This window comes from Molossus molossus, unplaced genomic scaffold (assembly GCF_014108415.1).
Source record: "Molossus molossus isolate mMolMol1 unplaced genomic scaffold, mMolMol1.p scaffold_m16_p_1, whole genome shotgun sequence".
NCBI classification, from domain to species: domain Eukaryota; kingdom Metazoa; phylum Chordata; class Mammalia; order Chiroptera; family Molossidae; genus Molossus; species Molossus molossus.
Genome location: NW_023425344.1, coordinates 151,450,138 through 151,472,744, shown reverse-complemented (window position 1 = coordinate 151,472,744; position 22,607 = coordinate 151,450,138). Strand labels below are relative to the sequence as shown.

Below are 22,607 nucleotides of genomic sequence, written 5' to 3'. Positions count from 1 at the left end.
GGAACGAAAGGCAGAAAATGCCACTGCTCAGAAAAGATACTGATATGCAAGGGACCCATAGAGAATTGTCTCATGACAGTGTTGTAGTTTAATGATTATTTTCATGCTAAACACACCTATGTAACGGACAGTCAGATTCAGGGAAAAACAAACAAACAAACAAACACACACACACATTGCTAGTATCTGTGAGACCCTTCACATTTCCCATTCCATCCCCCGCTCCTCCCCCAAGTATAACCACGATCCTGAAAGTTAATAGCATCAATTAATTTTGCTTTTTTAAAACAATAAATAGAAAAAGCATACAATGTGTACTCTTCTGTATCTTACTTTACTCATTCAAATTATACTCAGCAGATTCATTCATACTGATGTGTATAGTTACATATCTTGATTTTCATTGATGTTTACACTTTATTAACTATAACCCCTCTTACATTCCATGTGTATTGGTGGATTCTACGTTTGGTTATTATGAACATACAAGTGGTTTTGCAGCATTTGGCAGTCTTTTGGTTGCTGAGTATTCATTCTCTTGTCAATACCTAATGAAACAATATTTTTGACTGTAAGGAAGAAAAAAAGGCATAAACTGTGACATTACGTTAAAGAACCAACATGTAATGTAAAATTGTATTTATTTTTCAAATTTAACAGATCGTGGTGTCCAAATGATTATTTTGGCATATAGTTAAGAGATGCTAACCAAACATGTACTTGACAATCATATTCTAGGCTGATACTTGTTTCCTCTTGAAGAAAACATATAAAACTGTTAGGAGATATAATATTCTCTGCCTACTCTACGTAATAAGACTATGTGACTCACAATTTTGCCACACTACTATGTAAATAATGCCCATACTGCACTCTAGAAAAGGATACATGACGGCAATAGAGGCTTATAGATATTAATTTACAAGTCCTTAGATTTAAATTTCAAGAACAGAATCAAATCTCTCATGAGAACATCATGGTTTATACCTCAGAAAGTGTAATATGTCTTGAAAGTGCAATTTTCAAGATTAAAATGCCTTTTGTGAAACAATGATGTTCTAGTTTGTTTTTGTGATAGAGCCGAATACAACTTATATAGTAAAACATAGGGTGGGAAAACCCTAAGTTCCTATAAATTGTAAAGGAGAAATTGGCTTAAATTATGCCTTATTCAGTTACTCTTCTTTGTTCTAAATATTTTATCCACTTTGACACCAGAATATTAAGTGAAGAAAAATAGATCCAGATGCCTTTCTTTCCAAACATCTGATGTGTGTGTGTGTGTGCGTGTGCGTGTGCGTGTGTGTGTGTGTGTGTGTGTGTGTGTTTAAAAGAGAGGCTTCATTTAACAATCAAAATTATTAGCTTCAACGTTAGCTGAAATTTCCAAAGTGCTTTGGCTTGTAACATATGCCAGGCCTTATTGATAGGTCTCTCTGGTGAGTTCTAACACTAGCCCTTGTGCATTTACAAATATTGACTGTTCCTAGAGTTCTTGTTCTCCTTTCACACGTATAAACAATGGGGAAAACTCTTCTAGCCATCTTGCCCTTTTAGTTGACCTGAACTATGGTGTTTATACTGATCCCTGTATACTCACTTCTTTTCTTGGACTACAATGAGAACAATGGACACTACAGCCTTCTCCATACCATTAAGTATGTAATTTGACTGCACAATTTCTTACTTTCTATTTCATTTTCACCCATGTCAGAATATGTGCTAATGTTTTGACTCCTGCCGTTTTGCACCAGCTGACTGTGGGTGGTGGGCACCCCACAGAGGAAACCCTGTTGTTCAGGGCAGGGATGTGCTCTGAGTGGAAGAAAAGCAGAAACACACAACAATAAACAAACACGCAGTCTCCTACCTGTACTTGCATCCACTAACTGCCATGCTCCACAGTCATGGACATGAGAGGTCAAGAGAAGTTTCTGGGGACAGAGATGACCAACATGTACTCCTCATCCTCTGCCTATTGCTATCTCCCCCACCCTTGCATTTGTACCCACCTGGAATCCCAACCCTGCCTGGGCTGCAGGATCCTCCCTGTAGCCACGAGGGTCACAGCCACCTGCTGGAGAAAGGTCCAGGAGCTTAGGCCGGCAGGAGAGCACTGAGTCAGACACGCCACACCTGCGGGTTTACTTTTGAGCATCGTTTTGTGAGGAGAAGAACCCTGTGCTAGTTTAAGCCACTGCTTTTGAAACATTTGTTGTTTTGTAAGTCCTCACTCAAGGATATTCTTTCCACTGGTTATAGAGAAAGTGTAAAGGAGGAAGGGGGAGAGAAAGAGAGAGAGAAACGTCAATGTGAGAGACACACAATAATTGATTGCCTTGCACACGTGCCCTGAACAGGGCCAGGGATCAAACCTGCAACGCAGGTATGTGACCTCAACTAGAAATCGAACCCAAGACCCTTTAGTCAGCAGGTCAATGCTCTAACCACCTAGCTCCTCACCAACCAGGGCTGGTTTTTGTTTGTTTGTTTGTTTGTTTGTTTTTTTAAGCCTTTAACTTCGAAATATCTAGAATTCCCAGGCGGTTGCAGTAATAGTACAGGGAGCTCTTGAATATTCTTGTCCCAGCTTCCGCAGTGGTTACATCTTACTGACCTGTAGTACAACGGCAAAAACAGGAGATTGCCATTAATGCGATCGAAAAGCCTTGTTCAGATTTTTCCAATTTTACATACACCCATGTGTGGGTGTGGAGCTTTTTGTCACTTTATGACGTGGAGATTTGTACAACTGCCACCCAAACAGGGCTGTTCATTACTACTAAGACTCCTCCTGAAGCAACTGTTTGAAGGCTGCTTCAAATCCCTGATGCATCCAATATGTGGTTACTTTAAAGTTAACTCTCTATGTGGGTTTGTCATGGATGTGTATTCTCTAATTGTTGGTTTCAGGGATTTATGTGAGTCCACTGGATCAATCTATGAGAAAACTTGGAAAACACTGGAGGTAACTAATTTTTTACTTCTGGAACTCTCAGTCATTCAGAGTTGGGCCCCAATCTCACATTTGGACAAAATTAGCAGGTCAAATGACTAGTTATGTACAGGTTTATAAATTGTATATAGATCCACAAACCCTTATCATCAATTCCAGAATCCAGAAATCTTTGAAAGGATAATTTTGGTAATTAGCTTTGTAGGAATGTAGGACCATATCCACATTTATTTTGAGGAAAAACCTGACCTGAATTTTCTGGAAAAAAAAAATATATATAATATATATACATATATATAATAAAAATAATTATATACATATATATAATAAAATAATTATATATATATATTTCTCAGCGGAACCATCTGGAATTTTCTCATGTTAAATTTAAATCCACAATTTACATAAAAAATAATTCTCTTTATATTGTAAGATTTGTAAAGATATAAATTCATGTACTTATAAGAAAAGTTTAGAAAATGAAACGCAGTTGTTTACTTTTAACCAATCATTCAACACAGATGGTGATCTGTGCTGGGAATAAAGAAAATTTTGTCATCATGTATGAACCCAAAGGCATCACACACTATAAGAACAGAACCTAACATTTGCATAGTGATTCACGTCCTACTCACACTGTCACATAAATAAACTCAATGGCAATATCAAACTGTGAATAATTCTTACTCTTTTTAGTTTTTTTTTTGAGAGGAAGTGGATGTTTGCAACTGTCTTAAGTCACATATTTAGTGAAAGAGAGATTCAGTATGACTCAAGTTTCCTTGATCTGATTCAAAATTATAGTGTTTTTTCTTTAAAATAGGCTATTAAATAAACATACAAGGATACTATTGGTCCCACAGATGCCTTCTAAATGGTGTGGGTCTTTTCTGTCCTCAGAGAATGTGGTCCACACATTATTTCTTATTGTCACTATGGATAAGATTTTTTTGTTTGTTTGTTTAATTTCCTCAGTAACTACTCTTGCTGCTGGTTACGGTGACTTCAAAAAACTTTCATGAGGTATCCGTAGTATGTTTATAGGAAGGAGAGAATATTTGTGTGCAGTCTGGTTTGGTTGTTGTTGTTCGACTTTCAAATAAAACCACATGTAGAAACCACAGCTCTGAGTAGAAGAATTAATTAATTTGAATCTATAGGTGGGTTATATTATGTGAAATTGCCTAAAGAGCAATTTAACATTATACTGCTACTGAACAGACACATTACTAATATTAAATTGCAGGAATTGCTAGACTCAAAAGTAGCCCAGCTTGTGTGGCTCAGTGGATTGAGTGTCAGCCCATAGACTGAGAGGTTCTGGTTTGATTCCCCCTCAGGGCACATGGCCAGGTTGCAAGCTTGATCCACATAGGTGGCATGTGAAAGGCACCTGGCTGATATTTCTCTCCCTCGTCCATGTTTTTCTCTTTCTCTCTTTCCCTCTCTCTCTAAAAACTCAATTAAAATATATTTTTAAAAAAAAAGAGGTAGATCAACTTAAATTCATAATTACTCAATCCTATTCCAAAGTGACTCAATCCTGAATAACTATGAGAATTATTTAGGGGAACAACTTGACAGAATTATTTGAAGAAATATATTTGAGCTAAATATCATCTTAAATGTAACTCAGATAAGAAAAGGGTTAATTCAGAATGATTGCTCCTGGTGGAATGTAATTTATGCAGAAATTATTATAATACAGATTTATTTTATTTTTATTTTTTGGATGTCTGATACATAATTTTTATTATAAATATAGAACAAATTTTACAAATTATTCAGAAGTGGCCTTAGCCAGGCAAAATTAAATAACACAGAACAGCACAGATGAAGAAAAATATATATAGTCTTGGTCAGGGTTAGAAAACCTTGAAAGAGGTACCTGGCTATAGAGAACTCCCTACTCCCCTCTCCGAGGGGCCTTAGGACACAACATGAGATCAAGTAATCACTATGGAATAAATTCTCTCAACAGCCTCAAAGTCATGGGTGTGGAGGCTGGGTGGGCAGTAGTCTGCCTGTCCTTCCCCTACCTTTCCTCTTTATTCTGACACATTGGGACTCACAGACCCCATGGGAGAAAACAAGTTTCAGAGGCTGTTCAAGAAGCCTGGGACCCAGTTATGATCCCTTTGCACCCCGTGTCCAGAGTCAGCACCAATGCAGTTTTCTGGGTTGTAAACAATGGTAACAGTGTGAGTGACAGTGTTCCCTTCAAAGTGCCACCTTCTCAAGGACCAAATACACCTTAGCAGAGGCCCCGGTTTCCTGAGACAGTGAGTGGGTAGATGGACCGAACATACACAGGCAGAACCATGGAACTGAAAGGTGTTGGATGATCAGCCTGAGATACCTGGAAACTGACTTAGATCCACTTGGAGCTGTGCATGAGGGAAACGGATCCTCCTTTTCATTCAGAGCCCCTGACATAAAAGCCCTGAGGAGCTCTTGGCCAAGGGGACTTGAGGGGTTTTAGGGGCTTCTTTCACCCAATCCCTCCAATTGCCTTACACAGCAAAGCCAAGTAAAAATAACCCTTTCACACAAATAAAGAGTTACAAAAATTAAAGTGAAATGTCTCAGAGAGACGGAAAAAACCCAATACCCTAAATTGTGCCTTTTAAAATAATTATTTAAATAATCTCTGATTCCCTTCTGAAAGTCCCAGCAGGTTGTCTCTATTAGAAGCTCACTGCCCCCTAAAACTGTAACCTCTTCTCTCTATAGGCATTACTTTGAATAAAAGCCCATAAAGTAGTTCAAACATACATGCATTTTTTTTTGTATTTTTCCAGTGGATTCACCGGTAGTTTTTCTAGTGGCTTCTCGTGGGTTCTCTGAAGACAGGACTGCCAAAGGGTTCTGTTGTTATGCTAGCCAAGCAACAAGGTGTTTAGTTCTAGACCTACAGGTAGACACCCTGACAGTGCACGAAGGTGTAGAATTTCACTGTGGAGACCTGGTTTTATATATATATATATTGTGTGTGTGGGGGGGGGGGGAGGGGGGCGGGTCCACACTGGGCTTTGGAGAGATAGGAAAAGCTTTTACAGTTTCTCTCTCTTCTCTGTCAAGTGCAGTTCAGTGGATAAGGACATAGTCTAAAGGTTATGGCAAATTCAAGTTAGACTCCATCAGGTCAGGGCTGAGGTGGGAAGGAGTGAGTGTGTGCTGAATAGGTAAGTTTAGAACAATCTAGTTCAGAAAATGGGGAGGGCCAGAGGTCCTGGCAACTCTCCTCTAGAGTCTGCTTTGCCAAATTTCAATGACAAGGAAGGTTGGGCTTCCACACTCCAGGATATGCCAGTTCATCTGTTGACAATGAAGAGAGGGATGTGAGCAGGTTCCTGGAGGTGCCTCCGAGAGCCTGAAGAGGGTTAGAGAGTAGAAAAGGCTTATTCTCTGTTTCCCTGAGGACCAAGGGGTCTCCTGGTGATGGAGATGAGAAGCTAGGGATCCGTCAGCTGTGCAGTGAGCTTCTTTTTGACTCTTGAATAAACCGTTTTGTGGCTGTCGGGGATGGGGAGGCTGAAGTTGGTTTCTTTGATTCCTGGACATTGAAGTTCAGAGAAGAATATGTACATTTTTGATCTTGTTGAGTGAGTTGTCAGAGTGGCCCTGACTGTGGTTGGGGCTGAGGACTTGGGCTGTGTGAGATCGCCCTGGTCACTCGCCCTAAATCAGTATCAGAGACTGTGACTGCTATTCCCACACATAGGCTATTTGCTCCTTGAAGGAGGAAGCATAGTCTCAGCAGAAATTCCTTGGGGCTCCTTCATGCTCATTTATGCCAGGGCCAGTACTGTCCTCCGAGGACACACACCTTCCAGTGTGTGCCCCTTTTCTGCTGGCCTGACGTTCACAGAGGCCCATTCGTTATCAGCGGAATCTGAGCCCACTTCTACCTACCCCTTTCCCTTCCATGAAGGCTGTTGTCATTCTCACTGGTGTCTGCTTTTCTTAGCTTCTCTTCCTGCCCTGCCCTCTCTTCTCCTCTCCTGTGGTTGACAGAGCACAGTGACTTGCTTTCTCCTGCTTCTGTAGGCATTTCCTGATTACTTTTCCTTCATGGGCCTTGGCTTCCCTGACTGGGGGACCCAGAAACATAATTAGTGCTGCCCCCACTAAACCAGTTGGGGATGGGTGTAATTATGTCTCAGAGATTGCGAGGTACAGTAAGTTTGAAGACCAGAAAAGATGACACCTGGGGAATCAGAGCTGAGTAGCAGGGGGTTCAGGACGGATGGGGAGCAGTCCAGGACCAGAGACTAAAGGGATGTCTCCTTCCCTCTCCCAAGCATGGTGGTCATCCTTGGAGGAAGCAGGACAAGAGCAAAGGACATCATACCCTCCAGTCTCTCTGACATACAGAAAGTACACCAAGGTCCTCAGAAAAAATTCATATTAATAATCATTATCATGATTACCATGTTAAAATGAAAGAAGGCAAATCTACTGAGGTCATTAAGTCTAAACTTGTTGGGTGAGATGACAGTTGAAGACTATCCCCCATCTGCAATATGAATACACCCCACACAGTGCATTGCATTAATGTGACTAAAATCAACTATTCGATTTCTATCTTACCACATTAAGCAATTACAAATTTTATTACATGTTAACCGTCTTTGTCATTGACGTTTTTCAGTGGCAGGGAGTCTGCCTGGAATGTCAGATCTCTGCATTGATCAGCTCCTGTCATTCTGAGTCTCCTTCAAATGCTGTCTTTACAGTGAGGCTTTCGTAAACCCCTACTCAGGATTGCAACATTCTGCCACTCTTTTTGAGCATTTCATATTTTTCCTCAAGCACTTACTACTATAAGGTATACCCTTTCATTTCCTTTGCTCCTTTTTAATTATCGTTCCCACCCGACTCAGTGGCAAACCACATATAATCAGGGTAATTCTGTCTGTTGCATTCACTGATATACCCTTAGTTCTGGAACATTGCCTGGAAGATAGTGGTTTCGACAGATATTTATTCAATAAATTGATGAATACATACAACAGAAACAGGTGATTAAAGTGTATGAATTGTTCAACTGATACATTAGATATTAATATTTATGATGGATTTCTGATTGCGACAAACCCCTCTCAATGTGAACCAATCCGTGGTGCGAATTTTAGGTGGAACTTCAAAGGTGACATACACAGCTGGCCAAGTTGATCAACTCTATTATAAGATGTGATGTTGATAAAGGGTTCCAGTGTGTGCATTGTCTATGATTTTAGTTTGAGACACTTGAATAGATATCAAACGTGCTGTAATGTGGTACATATTTTAATTCCTTATTGACAGATGTTTTCATACCTTTGTCACATGTACTTCTTCTTGTTGTTGTTAATCCTCATCTGGAATTTTTTTCCCATTGATTTTTAGAGAGAGTGGAAAGGAAGGAAGGAGGGAGAGAGAGAAACATCCATGTGATATAGACATCGATTGGTTGCCTCCCGCCAGACCCCCACCAGGGCCAGGGATCGAACCTGCAACTCAGGTATGTGCCCTAGACTGGGAATAGAAGAAATCATGACTCTTGGTTCATCGGCCAATGCTCACCCCTGAGCCAAGCTGGCCAAGGCTGTACTTATTTTTTATAATTGGAATGCTGGTTTAAACATATTGCCTGTTTTTTCATCTTCTTTGTCATGTTATTGTTAAGTTATAAAAATTTTTTTATTTATATAGATCTTTTAAAATTTAGAATATATGGACATATATATGTAATTTCAGCCTAGAAAGCTTACCACATATTTAATTAAAATTAAATAGTAAACTATATACTATACCTATTCTAATTTCTTATACTAATAATATAATAGTAATAATGTAAAGTATATCTTTGGATGCATTATACTAATTATTATGCAAAACATTAATACCTTGGTCTATAAAACATTGTTTTTTTATATTATTTTCTGCATGTTCATTAATAGTGCGTATGTGTGTGTGTGTATGTGTGTGTGTATATATATATATATATATACTTACTGTGTATCTTTCTAATCTTACTAAATTCTCATTAGTTCTAGTAAGTAACTTGAAAATTATTTTAAACTCAATATAAAAAAGGTATAAATACAGATACAAGAAACAAAAAATAACAGATTTAAACATATTTCTCTTCTATTTTTTACGCTGGGTACTCAGAACTACATATTTAAAAATATATATAACATATATGTTTTGCAATATGATTGATGAGTCATTGTTTATACATTGCATTTTCAAATCCTATGTCCATTTTGTAATGTGTAATATATCTTTTTGTATCATTATTTGATTTAAATATTTTACATGTATATTAAAGGAATCAAATATTTTTCTGTCATATGTATTGCAGATATTTTTACTCAATATTGCAGTTTTCTTTTTAATTTATAGTTTGTTATTTATTCCCTTTCAAAATGTTAAATTTGTAGTCAAATTTACCAAGAATTTTTTTATGCCTTCTGGATTATAGTATAGCTTAGAATTGTTTTTTGTTCTCTAAACATGTATTCATTCTGCATGAAATTTTATGGCTTTTTTGCTCAAATATTTAATTCATATAGATTTTATTTTGGTATAAATATAAGTTAAGAGACATATTTACACAGGGGTGGCCAAAGTGGGTTTAGAGTTGTGAGCATGTGAAAAACAGAGTTTATTCTTGTAGTATTATTTGTTAATTATTGTATTGTTTTCTTTTTTTTTTTTTTTATCCTCACCTGAGGACATTTTTCCATTTTTTGTTCAGGTAGAGTGGGAGGGAGAGAGAGGAACAGAGAGAGAGAGAGAGAAACATCGATGTGAAGGGACACATCGAGTGGTTGCCACCCGCACAACCGACCAGGGCCAGGGACAAACTGCAAACGAGGTACGTGCCCTTAGCGGGAACCGAACCCGGGTCTCTCAGGACTGCAGGCGGACGCTCTAACCTCTGAGCCAAACAGGCCAGGGCTATTGTATTGTTTTCAATAAGAACATCTGTTAACCTTTTGTCCACCCTGTGCATTGTGGGAATGGTGCTAGTAAGTTGCCCAATTTCTCTCAACACCATAAACTGCACTATATAAACTCTCTTTTACCCACTCACTATCTTAATCATAAAATGAAGTCTTGCATGCATGCCTAGTTTTAGAATTTTATACATTTAATTTATATTATTATCTCTTCTCCACAATTCAAGGATTTTAAGTATAATAGATTCAGAGTAAATTTACTATCTGGTAATGCTAGCCAAAGATGTTTATTTTTCCCTGTCATTTTGTATGTTTGCAAATGATTTGTTATCATTTTAATGGGGACAACATTTAATTTATTGCATAATATCATGTATTTTGTTCTTTGTCAGATATTATTAGTATTTCAAGAGTTAAATTCCCATCCATTTGTCCATATTTAGACCCAGAGCACAGTGGGCCCAACACTATATACATAACGGCCTGGGTTCAAACTTCCTATTCCAGTTCCTGTCTAGTCCAATGAGAAAAAGTCTGTTATCTTTATAGTAACTATATATTTTTAATTTTTAACTGCAATTGTTGTTTTTAATTTAAAGACTTTATTTTTTAGAACAGTGTTAAGTTAAAAGCAATATTCACAGAAAGGATTAGATAGATCCAATATACACATACCCTCACACATGCAGGGTCTCCTTCATCATTTATTGTGGCCTTTAGAGAGGTGAAGTTCAGAAGTGGACCTCACAGTGCACTCTGAGTAATACCTTACAATGTATCTCGAAACTGCTTTCAGACTTTTCTTGTAAGAAATCTGAATACAATCCAAGGTCAATTCACTGGAGGATCATTTCCTTAAAAATTAAATAGAGTCGAAATTATTTAAATGGTTATGACATGCTTACATCTGAATGGTCTCTAAATTCTAAAAGACATTTGACTTTACCAGTACCATCTTAGGATTAATCAAACAAATAACAAATATGCTATCACTTCATAAGGTTTTCACTATTTTTATGTTTAAATATTGTCTATAAATATCTCCCTCTTAAATGATCATTATTTTAAAAATATTCTTGACAAATATATATATTTGTCAGTTTGGCTCAGCGGTTAGAGCTTCAACTGGGCCCAAAGAGACCCGGGTTGAGTTCCCGCTAAGGGCACGTACCTTGATTGCAGGTTGTCCCCAACCCTGGTTGGGTTGTGCGGGTAGCAACCACTCGATGTGTTCCCTTCACATTGATGTTTTTCTCTTTCTTTCTCTTCCTCGCTCTCCCTCCCACTCTATCTGAACAAAAAATGGAAAAGAGTGTCCTCAGGTGAGAAAAAAAAAAAAAGAGTGAAAATGAATAGCTATATTTCCAAGCATGAATATACCTATACCAGAGATAGTTGTAATTCTGTTAAATATCTCTTGAGATAGATATTTCAAAATTTTCCTTTGCAATTTCTTTTGTTTTTCTGACAACTTAAGCACTTAGAACTTGGGAAATGGGCCCTGGCCATTTGGCTCAGTGGTTGGAGCGCTGGCCTGCGGACCAGAGAGTCCCAGGTTCGGTTCCCGCTAGGGGCACGTACCAAAAAAAGAACTTGGGAAATAGTATGAGTAAAAAAATAGCTGAATTTACACCATGCTTGAACTTTAAAAAAGCATTGTTGATTTCTTAGTAAAGCTACATCTTAACACCTAAGTGAAGTAGTTGTTGGGAACATGGCAGAGATGATCCAGTCAAAAGCCAGGAGCAAGCAGCAAATATCTAAGGAAAATACTGGTTCTCACTTTGGAGCAACTGAAACATTACTTATACTTGATGATGTTAAAGTGGACATTGCCTAAGTTCCTGCTTCAATGGAGAGGGGAAGAAGAATATTAACATTTTCAATGAAGGAAGGAGGTGAATTTGGATTAGGTAAATTAGGTTAAGCATCCTGTCAACAAACAGTTCAAATAGAAGAAAGAAACAATTATCTAAATCAGACCAACGTTAAAAATTAATTGTGCAATCTTCCAATTAACCTAAAAAACAAACGAATTGAAAATGTTTGTATTAATCTACAAATTCTTCCACTAAAGTTAAAAGTTAGATTCTCTTCCTGCCCTGCCCTCTCTTCTCCTCTCCTGTGGTTGTCAGAGCACAGTGACTCCTTTCTCCTGCTTCTGTTGGCATTTCCTCATTACTTTTCCTTCCTGGGCCTTGGCTTCCCTGACTGGGGGACCCAGGAACATAATCAGTGCTGCCCCCACTAAACCAGTTGGGGATGGGAGTAATTATGTCTCAGAGAGAGCGGGGTACAGGAAGCTTGAAGACCAGGGAAGGCGAAGCCACAGGAATCAGAGCTCAGAAACAGGGGTTTAGGAAGGAGGAGGAGCAGAGCCAGGCCCAGAGACTGAGAGGAAGTCTCCTGCCCTCTCCCAAGCATGGCGGTTAGCCTAGGAGGAAGCGGGACAAGATCAAAGGCCATCATACCTTCTAGTTTCTGAGAAACAGAGCGCACACCATGGCTGCTATCACAGCTAGGCTTAACAGGACTCCAATCACGATGCCCACAATAGTCTTATCTGTAAGGACAGTTATCGCAATATTCTGGACTGCGGTCTTATTGAGGCCAGTGACAGGGTTAAGGGCAAGGCAGGTGTAAACTCCACTATGCTTTTCAGTGATGCGGGGGATAAAGAGCTCCGGTGTGTGTTTCACGGTTGCCCCATGGAAAATCCAGGTATACTCTGCGGGTGGGTTACAGACTGCATTGCAGGAGAGGTTAAGGTTTACCCCTGGATAGTACTGGAAGTCTTTGGGGGTGATGATGGGTGTTTCTGGGCCATATACAACACTTAGATTGATTGTATTACTGAGGCGGACACTCACTGGGTTCCGGGTTTCACACTGATAGGCTCCAGTGTCTTTCCTTGAGGCTAGTTTTATAGTGAAAACATTCCGGAGGTTGGAGCTCTTTGCGTGAGTGCGATTGTTGACCAACCACCGGTAAGTGGTGTTCACAGTAAAAGGTTCACAGTAGAACACTATCGGGTCCTTGTTCTCCTGGGGGTTGATGTTGGCTGTTGTGAGGGTGGGTGTGGGTAACTCCGGGAATACTCGGAGCCGTGCAGTTGTTTTTTCAGTCTGAGTATTTACTTTTGTGACTTGTAGTGTATAGGATCCCGTATCCTCCAAGGTGACCTTCTGGAACAATAGGGAGCCATTGGCGCTCATTATCTGTCGACTGTTGTTTGCAGGTCCAGAGACACATATTTTAGTACTTGATGTACATGATCCAATGAGATGGTTATCATTGTCTGCACTGTTCCCTTTGTACCATTTAAGGCTTACAGTGTCAGGAGGTAGATCTTGGGCATTGAGAAGTGCGTCCTTCCCTTCAGGAGCATCGAGGTTCATGACATGGAGTTGTTGACTCATAGGCAGGCTCCAGAAAATTAAGAGTGAGCCGGCCAGCAGGAACTCTTTCCAGGGGACAAGTTGTCTGTGAGCAGGGGCTGAGGGTGACTCCATGGTTCCACTGCCTGCTCTGTCCCTCCCTCTGTGAGAAGAACTTGGATTCCAGAAATGCTCATAGGCACTGCTGTTCTGATGTCACAATACGAATCTATTGCACGCTAACCAGTTTTCCTTAGCATGGGTGCTAAATTTCCCTTGATTTTCATTTAGTAGAAACAAATGTTTGCCTCTGACAATTTCTACTTTAAATTTCATTTCAGGCACTTAATAGAGCCAGCTCTTTTTTAAATATTTTTTTTTTCTATGAAGCTGATATAAATCTTCTTCATCTCGCTGATCTCAAGAAGGGCCATCGATTGCTGGGCCTATTTATATGTTAAACACATCACTTTATATAATAACTTTCTCAGAGAAGTTAAATAGTTGATGTAAATCTTAGTTCTCCTGCTACTACTCTGATGAAAATGTCCCTAATCCTCCTAGGTATAATAACTTTCACATGGTTCTGTTTTCCTTCTCTGCTTTACATTTTTCTAGAAGGCAACCTGTCACACTGAATTTATCTACTATTTTATTTATGCTTTTTTACACAATAGGCCCTTAAACTCTTAAAAAGAAGATACCCTAAGGAAAACAACAACACTGAATCCCTTGATAAAAGGTAGCAAACACAGATCCCAGTGACTTAACTGAAGACTCATTATAATTTGAAGGCAGAAACAGGGGCAAACAAACAAATCAAACAAAAATACTACAGCTGGGAAAAGACAGGAAAGTCTACTGGGCCCACACAATTAGACAGCTATTGTTGTGAGAGGAGCAAGATAACAACAACAACAAATAAAACACTTAAGGTCTAGAAACACAGGCAATGTTTATATCAGTACAAGAGGCAAAGCATCCCTATTTCCCCAACACACATAGAGAGCTTGATTACATGACTTTCCTAGGGCCACCATGACAAAATACCACAGACTGGCGGCTTAACCAACAAAATGTTGTTACAGTTCTGGAAACCAGAAGTCCAAGATCGAGATGAAGGTGTGAATAGCTCTCTCTTTGGCTTGCAAATAGACGTCTTTTTTATTTTATTTTATTTTTTTTATCTTCACCAGAGGATATTTTTCCATTTTGTACAGATAGAGTGGGAGGGAGAGAGAGGAAGGGAGAGAGAGAGAAACATCGATGTGAAAGGACACATCGAGTGGCTGCCACCCGCACGACCAACCAGGGCCGGGGACAAACTGCAACCGAAGTACGTGCCCTTAGCGGGAACCAAACCCGGGTCTCTCCGGACCGCAGGACGACGCTCTAACCGCTGAGCCAAACTGGCCAGGGCTAGACGTCTTTTTTAAAATTGTTTTTTATTGATTTTAGGGAGAGAGGGAGAAATAGATAGAAACATCGATGAGAGGGAACATTGCTTGGCCGCCTCCTGCATGGTCCCCACTGGGGATTTGGCCCACAACCTGGGCATGTGCCCTGACTGGGAATCAAACTGGTGACCTCTTGATGCATGGGTAGATGCGCAACCACTGAGCCACACTTGCCGTGCAATAGATATCCTCCTGATGTGCACTCACATGGCCTTTTCTCTGTATGCACACATCCCTTTATGATTAAAATTTTCTTTTTTTTATAAGGTCACCAGTCACAAATTGAAAGGTTATCTCTCCAAACATAATCATATTTTGAGTTACTGGGAATTAGAGCTTCAACATACGAATTCTGGGAGCACACAAAGAGCCTGTAGAATTGAGTAACATGTGAAGCATTCTACCACTGGAGGAGAAGCAGAGAGGCAGAGAGAGAACTTCTGTGAGATTTGGGCACACTAGAGAAGTCTAAAGTTCAGAGTGGAACAGAAACATTCAGAAAATTTCTCCAAAAATTCAAATCCCATATTAAGCCAAAGTAACATTAGAGAAATTTGAAACCAAGGATAATTGCAGAGAAAATAATTATATGCCAAACACCCAATCCAATGTTCCTCTTAATCCCCTCACACAAAGACTAAAGTTCTAGCACAGAGGAACAGGTAAATTATTTACCAGAGTATTTACTTTCTTACACAGTTTTGCAAAATCAAACAACGAGGAGACAGAAAGCATGAACACACACACACACACACGCACACACACACACACACAAACGCATTGCAAAGGTACTAAATAACCAAAAGCACTAGAATTGGAGATGACACAGATGCTGTAGCTATTAGGGAATGAAAGTAACTATGATGAACAGCTTTATTTTGAAAACTAGACAATATGCACAATCAGTTGGGGATTTCAGTAGAGATATGAAAAATATGAGTCAAAGAAAAACAAATAAATAACCAAAAGATGAAAAATATCTTAGAGGAAATTTTAAGTAAATTCAACACATCTGAGGAAAGAATTGTGAACTTGATATATGTCAAAATACCAAAGCATAGTTGCAAAGTGATTAAACAGTGAACACACGGAGCAATAGCTACGAGATGTTAAAATTAAAAAAAACAAAACAAAAGACCAACCTTGAAAATGACCTGAGAAGACCAAACCAGTTTAGTAATACAGGCAAAGCTTAATATAACTTATGTAAGACTAACTGGGAAGGATCATTTCTTGCTATGCCTCTGGAAATTACTACGTCAATAATTAATTGGTTTTACTTTGGCTATTTCTGGACTTTTGAGAGAGTTATAAGATAATAGCAAACTGTCTGATACATGTGTAATTGGAACCCCAAAGTAAGAATAAAAGTGTCACATTTTAAGAAAAATTATAAGTAATAATGGTAAAGAATTTTTCAAAAATGGTAGCAGACATCAAACTACATATCCAAGAAGCTCAGAGAACAAGTATGATAAATCCTTTATTTGTACAAAAAAAAAAAAAAAAAAAATCAGAAAAAACAAACACTAACAAACAAAACCAGTTAAACACATAATATCAAAATATCTAATAACTAATTATAGAGAAAAATATTAAAAGAAACCAGAGACAAAAGGCACGTTATATAGAGGAATACATATTACATGAGCAGTAGGCAAGGTGGTCTCTGTTCAGAGACAGTACTCTGCGCTCCTGTTCTTGTCTCGCTTGTAGGAATGAATTCACACAAGAGACAGCAAATAGCAGCTGAAGTAGGACGGGTTTTATTTGTAGAAAAGATATACACTGAGATAGAATCTGAGTGGACAACTCAGCTGTTCGAAACCAAATCAATTTCCCCAAAATTTGGTAGTTCAGAGGGTTTATACATCTAAGCCAGCATACCCCCTAAACAAGGAGCCAGTCACCCCCTCCCTCATGTCTCAAAAAATATATCTTGCCCTGGCTGGTTTGGCTCAGTGGTTAGAGCATCAGCCTGCGATCCAGAGAGACCTGGGTTTGGTTTCTGCTAAGGGCACATACCTTGGTTGCAGTTGGTCCCTGGCCCTGGTTAGATCGTGTGGGAGGCAGTCACAGGATGTGTCCCTTTCACTTCAGTGTTTCTCCCTCTCTTTCTCTCTCTCCTGCTCTGTGTGAACAAAAAATGGAAGGGTGTCCTCAGGTGAGGATAAAAAAAAAAATGTTTATATATCTTTAAGCTATAAGGCTCCTTCACCCAGGTGGTATGCCACTGGTTAGACAACATCCTAGGGTCTGTTGCCTCCACTGTCTGTTTTTCATGTCTCATATGTATCTCCTCCAAGCCCCCACTGCCTTTTCTAGCTCATATCTTTTTAGCTGCCTATTCTAACAATTAGAATTCTAGCTAACTTCTTGTAACAAATTACAAACAAGAACACAAGGGAGGGAATCTTCAAAGAGATGAAGAAAACAAACAAAAACAAGAACAATACTACAAAAGAAGAATTCTACAACAGCAATAGTATGTTTTAAATTAAAGGAATAGTGTATACTATAGTCTTGGATGACAATGATGTGCCAATATAGCCTTATTAATAATATAAAAAAACATGTACAACTCTAGTGGGAATACTTATAATGAAAGCCATACATGTGTGGGTAGGGAATAAATGGGATATCTCGCTTTGCTCACAATTTTCTGTGAAACTAAATTGTACTGAAAATTAAAGTATGGTAAAAAAATCGATCAGGAGAATCCTCTTAAAAGCATACTTGTCATCCTTACACGGCCCATAAGAGAGTTCCACACTTTGTAACCTTTATCAATGTTATAAGTACAAATATAGTTACCCTTATCTCAAAATTTAAAAATAAAAAAATAAAGTTTTTAGACATATGTAATCTGGAAGGATTTATAATGATCAAAATTACTCTAAAGGACATTTTAAAGGAAGTCTTCAGGCAGAAAGCATACGGTAACAAAAATAAAGTAGGATCTATAAGGAGATGAAGAATACTGAAAATGATAGAGAAATAAAAATAAAATTTATTTTTCTTAATTTAAATTGTTCTAAAATATAGTTGATCAATTTTTTAAATGATAGTAATGTTCTATATATTTTTTGACAAAGTAAAAATAGACAATAAAACACAGGTTGAGAGGCTAGTATTGGAAATATATGATTGAAAAATTCTTACATTACACTTGAAGTGGTGTAGTATTGTGCTATGAAAGGGAAAAATGAAAAAGAAAGAAAAAGAAAACCAATAAGAAAGTTTATTATAATCCTGCTATAGGAAATAATTGCAATAAATATTAATAGCATAAATACATCAGTTAAAAGATATAGGTAACTGATAATGGTAAGCAAGTCCAAGTATATGTGTCTACAGACACATTAAATGCAAAGAAATGGAGAAATGATAGGCACTTGCCAACATTAACCCAAAGGAAAACCTACTGTGTATATTAACCTCAAAAACCACACTTGAGAGAGAACTCATGGGCATGGACAGCAGTGTGATGGTTGCAGGGGTGGGCGTGGGTGGAGGTGGAGGAGAGTGCAGAGGGGATGGCTGGTGATTGAAAAAAAATAATTAAAAAAAAAAACAAAGAAATAAGTGCATTTAGAAGAAGCATTTATGAAGAGTAAATTTACTAAGAAGACAATATATTTTAGTGTTTATGAACTTAAGTACATAGCTTTATTATTATACCAGAAACAAAAAATATGATAAAGCGAAGAGAAGACATATTTAGAGATATTGAATTTAACACTTTTTTTTTTCAGTATTCAATGAAAACATTTACAGAAAATCATTACACATAGAGAAGTTCTGAACAACATTTTCAAATAACGTGACCTAACTGATTGTTATAATCCACCCAAACAGCAACAGAAGACACATTAAAAAAAATTTTTTTTTTCTTTATCAGTGTTAGAGAGAAAGGAAGGGAGAGGGAGAGAGAGATAAAAACATTGATGAGAAAGAACATCAATTAGCCGCCTCATGCATGCCCCTCACTAGGAATCAGGCTCACAACCTGGGCATGCACCCTGATTGGGAATCAAACTGGTGACCTTTTGGCTCATGGGTCAACGCTTAACCACTGCGCCACACCATCCGAAGAAGACACATTTTTTTTTTTTTAAATGCACATAGAGTATTCTCCAAAATAGTCCTTCCTCTGGACCAAAAACATGCCTGTTCTCAGATCATAACAGAATTAACCAAGAAATCAATTACAAGAATATATCTTAAAACTACTCAAGTATTGGGAAATTAAACTTGCAAGTAATTTGTTGTCAAAAGAAAGTTATAATGAAAATTCCAAATATTTTGAATTGAATATAAGTAAAAACACAACAAATCAACAATTTTGACACAACTAATGCAGTTCTCACAGAAAAATTTATAACATTAATTGCTCATATGACAGAAGGAAAATATTTCAAAACAATGACTGTGCCCTCAACCTTAAGAAACTAATGAAAGAAATTAAAATTAAACACAAAGAAAGTAGACGAAGTAAAATACAATTTACAACAGGTGATAATGACATTGAAACCAGAGGAAATAAATGGAAGTTGGTTTTTGAAATGACAAAGCACCTGATAGACCTCTAGCCAGTCAGAACAAGATAAAAAGAGTAGACATGATCTACCAAAATCAGGGAAGAAACAAAGAACATTAATACAAAACCTAGAGTTAAGACAATAATTTGGTTACATTAAATACAATTTTGTGCCAATAAATTTGACAAATTAAATGAAATAGACACTTTTCATGAAAGATGCAAATTACCTATACTTACTTGAAAAGTGTAGATTTGTCGCGTCTTTAGTTCTGGGTCTCTCACATTTCTGTAGTCAGTTGTGGCTGTCTGGGAAGGTCCTGCTTCCCTGCTCACACATGTTGCTGTTAGAAGAATTTAGTTCCCGTGGACTGTTGAATTGAGGCCTCAGTTTCTCATGAGCACTTGTCTGGAGGACTCCCCAGATTCCTTGCCCTTTGAACCACTTCATAAATCATCTCACTACATGACATCTCATTCACCAGACTAAGCAAGAGAGAGGGTATGAAAGAGAGAAAACTAGTAAGACTAAGTCACAATCTGTTATAACCTAATCTTAGAAGTGACATCCTATTACCTTTGTCATATTTTATTTATTAGAATCAAGTCAGTAGGTCCAACCCACAATCAAGGAAAGAGGATTACACTAAACCAGGGATACCAGGAGGTGGGGAATCACTGAAAGCCAGTTTTGAAAGTGGTTTACTACAGAAATAATTTCAATTGCACATAAAGCTTTTAGAAACATAGAAGGGTGGGAAATAATTCTCAACATTTAATGAAGCTAGGATTATTCCAGTGTCAATAAAAGACAAAAACATTACAAAAAAAAATTACAAAACCTGGACCAAAGAGTAATACACCTCATCAATATAGACATCGCTCCCTGGCAAGTTTGGCTCAGTGGTTGGAGCACCGTCCTGCGGACCAGAGAGTCCCGGGTTCGGTTCCCGCTAAGGGCATGTAACTTGGTTGCAGTTTGTCCCTTGCCCCGGTTGGGGTCACGTGGGTGGCAACCAGTCTATGTGTCTCTCTCGAGTCGATGTTTCTCTCTCTCTCTTCCCCATTCTCTCCCTCCTGCTCTATCTGAAGATAAATGCAAAAAATGTCCTCGGGTGAGGATTAAAAATATATCTATATATCTATATCTCTCTCTATATATATATAGACATCGCAATCCTGAGAAGCATAAAGCAACTCAAATTTGTCAGGATTTAAAAAGCCTAACTCATTAATTGCAATTAGGACTTACTTTGGGATTATAAAACATGTTCAAATGCAAAAATGTATCAAGAAACATTAAAACACTAAATAAAATGTATATGTTAATATTTAATAGATACTTAAAGCATTTGACATTTGATATCCATTCATGATCTTTTAAAGATAGCAAGTTAATAGCAGAATAATTATTTCTGGTAATGGAGATCTATAACAATAATCTATATTTATGGCATCATTTATTGGAGAAAAACACAATCCACATACACACAAAATTACAAATTGAACTTTATCAAAATTTAAAACTTCTGATCTTCAAAGAAACTGTTATGAAAAGAAAAAGCCACAGGATAAGAGAACATATTTAGAAACGTATACCCAATAAAAGACCCGAGGTTGGCACTGTGTCTGATTTTTACAACTGGTGAGATTAATGAGTTTAAATTTAAATATATGCTGATGTATAAAACAAGCAATCTCAGAAGTACCTGCAGAGTATGGTTACTGAAAATTGAAAGTCACTGTTCACAAATCTGAGTTTCAACTCCCTTGATCTAAGATATGTGAGTCCATTTTTAAACATGAAAAAATTCCAGAAACCTAGAAGGAGGATACCAAGCAAAAGAGAAAGAGAAGATAATGTTGTGTAACATAAAATCTAATTTATGTGACAATGATGTTTGATAGACTCTCTTTTTAAGATACTCAGAAATACTAGGTTGATTATATGTGGAACTGTATGTATGCTAGTATCATTCTTAGCTTTAGGTTCTTGGTTTTAAGTCTTAAACTTTTGCCTCTTATCTGCCAAAGATTTCTGTATTCTCAAGGGTTCATATATAAATATAAATAGTTAAATAACTGTGAATTTTGTCTTCTCTCAAATTTGTTTCTTTTGCTCCACTTCTGCATCTACCCACTTAGAAAAAAAAAAAAACATATTTTCCTTGATTCTGTCTTGTAATAATATTAGGTGCCAGGTACGTGGAGTTGAGGTTTAATAACAACAATAAGTGGATCTATAGCATTAATATAAAACATAATCCATGTTGAATTTATTTGGTGAGACATTGGTTAATAAAATTATGTAAGTTTCAGGTATACAATTCTATAATACATCATCTGTATATTGTTTTGTGTGTTTACTACCTCAAGTCAAGTCTTCCTTCATCACCATTTGTGCCCCCGTTACCCTACTGTACCACCCCTACCCACTTTCCCTCTGGTGATCACCATACTGTTGTCTGTGTCTATGAGTTTTTTGTTTTTTCACTTTTGCTTAATCCCTTTACCTTTTTCTCTCAGCCCCCCAACCCCCCTACCCTCTGAAGCTGTCATTCTGTTCTCTGTATCTATTTTGTTAGTTCATTTTGTTCCTTAGATTCCACATGTAAGTGAAATATATGGTACTTTTCTTTCTCTGACTGGCTTATTTCATTGCCACATTATTTACAATAGCCAAGATTGAGAAGATACATTTTAACTGAATATTAAATATCTCTTTTTTTAACAGTCTTTACCTGCATCTGACATGTGGTTCTTCAGACTCCTGCTTTATCTGTTGCTTTCATTTCTTTTTCTCCCTCCTTTTCACTATTTTTCCACATTGTTTGCTTATTGCTGACTTATTATTATTTCTTTTTTTTTTTTAATTTTTCTTCCTCTTGTTCCTCTTCTTTTTCACTGTTAGTGGCTTTCACTACTTGTTTTTGCTATTCTTTAACATCCAAATCACACGAATTCATTCATGGCCTCTGCACTCACTTTCCCCTTTGCTTATACCACTATTCCCTGTTAACTGAATAGCTCACTCTGCCATAGCATTTAGGTCTTTATGTAAATACAATTTTTATTATCACCCTAACTTAACCACCATTTATCATTGTATCTATCTATTTCTCTTGCTTTATTTTTCCCATTACACTTATTACCTAGCCTATTACATAATTTATGTATTTTGTCTATTGTCTCTACTTACCCTATACTAAATTACAAGTTCTCAGTAGATACTGAGTTCTGCTGTTGGTTAAGTGCTTTTCTACTTTATACTAATTGAAGCTAGAAATAAAATATTATTCACTACAACTAATTTAGTATTTTAAA

At 37.5% G+C, this 22,607-nt stretch overlaps 1 protein-coding gene across 1 annotated transcript; it reads right to left on the bottom strand.

The window, feature by feature from the left end:
• Positions 1–6,422: 6,422 nt before the first annotated feature.
• LOC118615741 (carcinoembryonic antigen-related cell adhesion molecule 1-like) lies at positions 6,423–13,421 on the bottom strand. Its single transcript, XM_036240968.1, is given in 4 exon segments — positions 6,423–6,550; positions 6,553–6,594; positions 6,597–6,637; positions 12,409–13,421. Coding segments are annotated over 4 exon segments (1,224 nt in total).
• Positions 13,422–22,607: the final 9,186 nt, after the last annotated feature.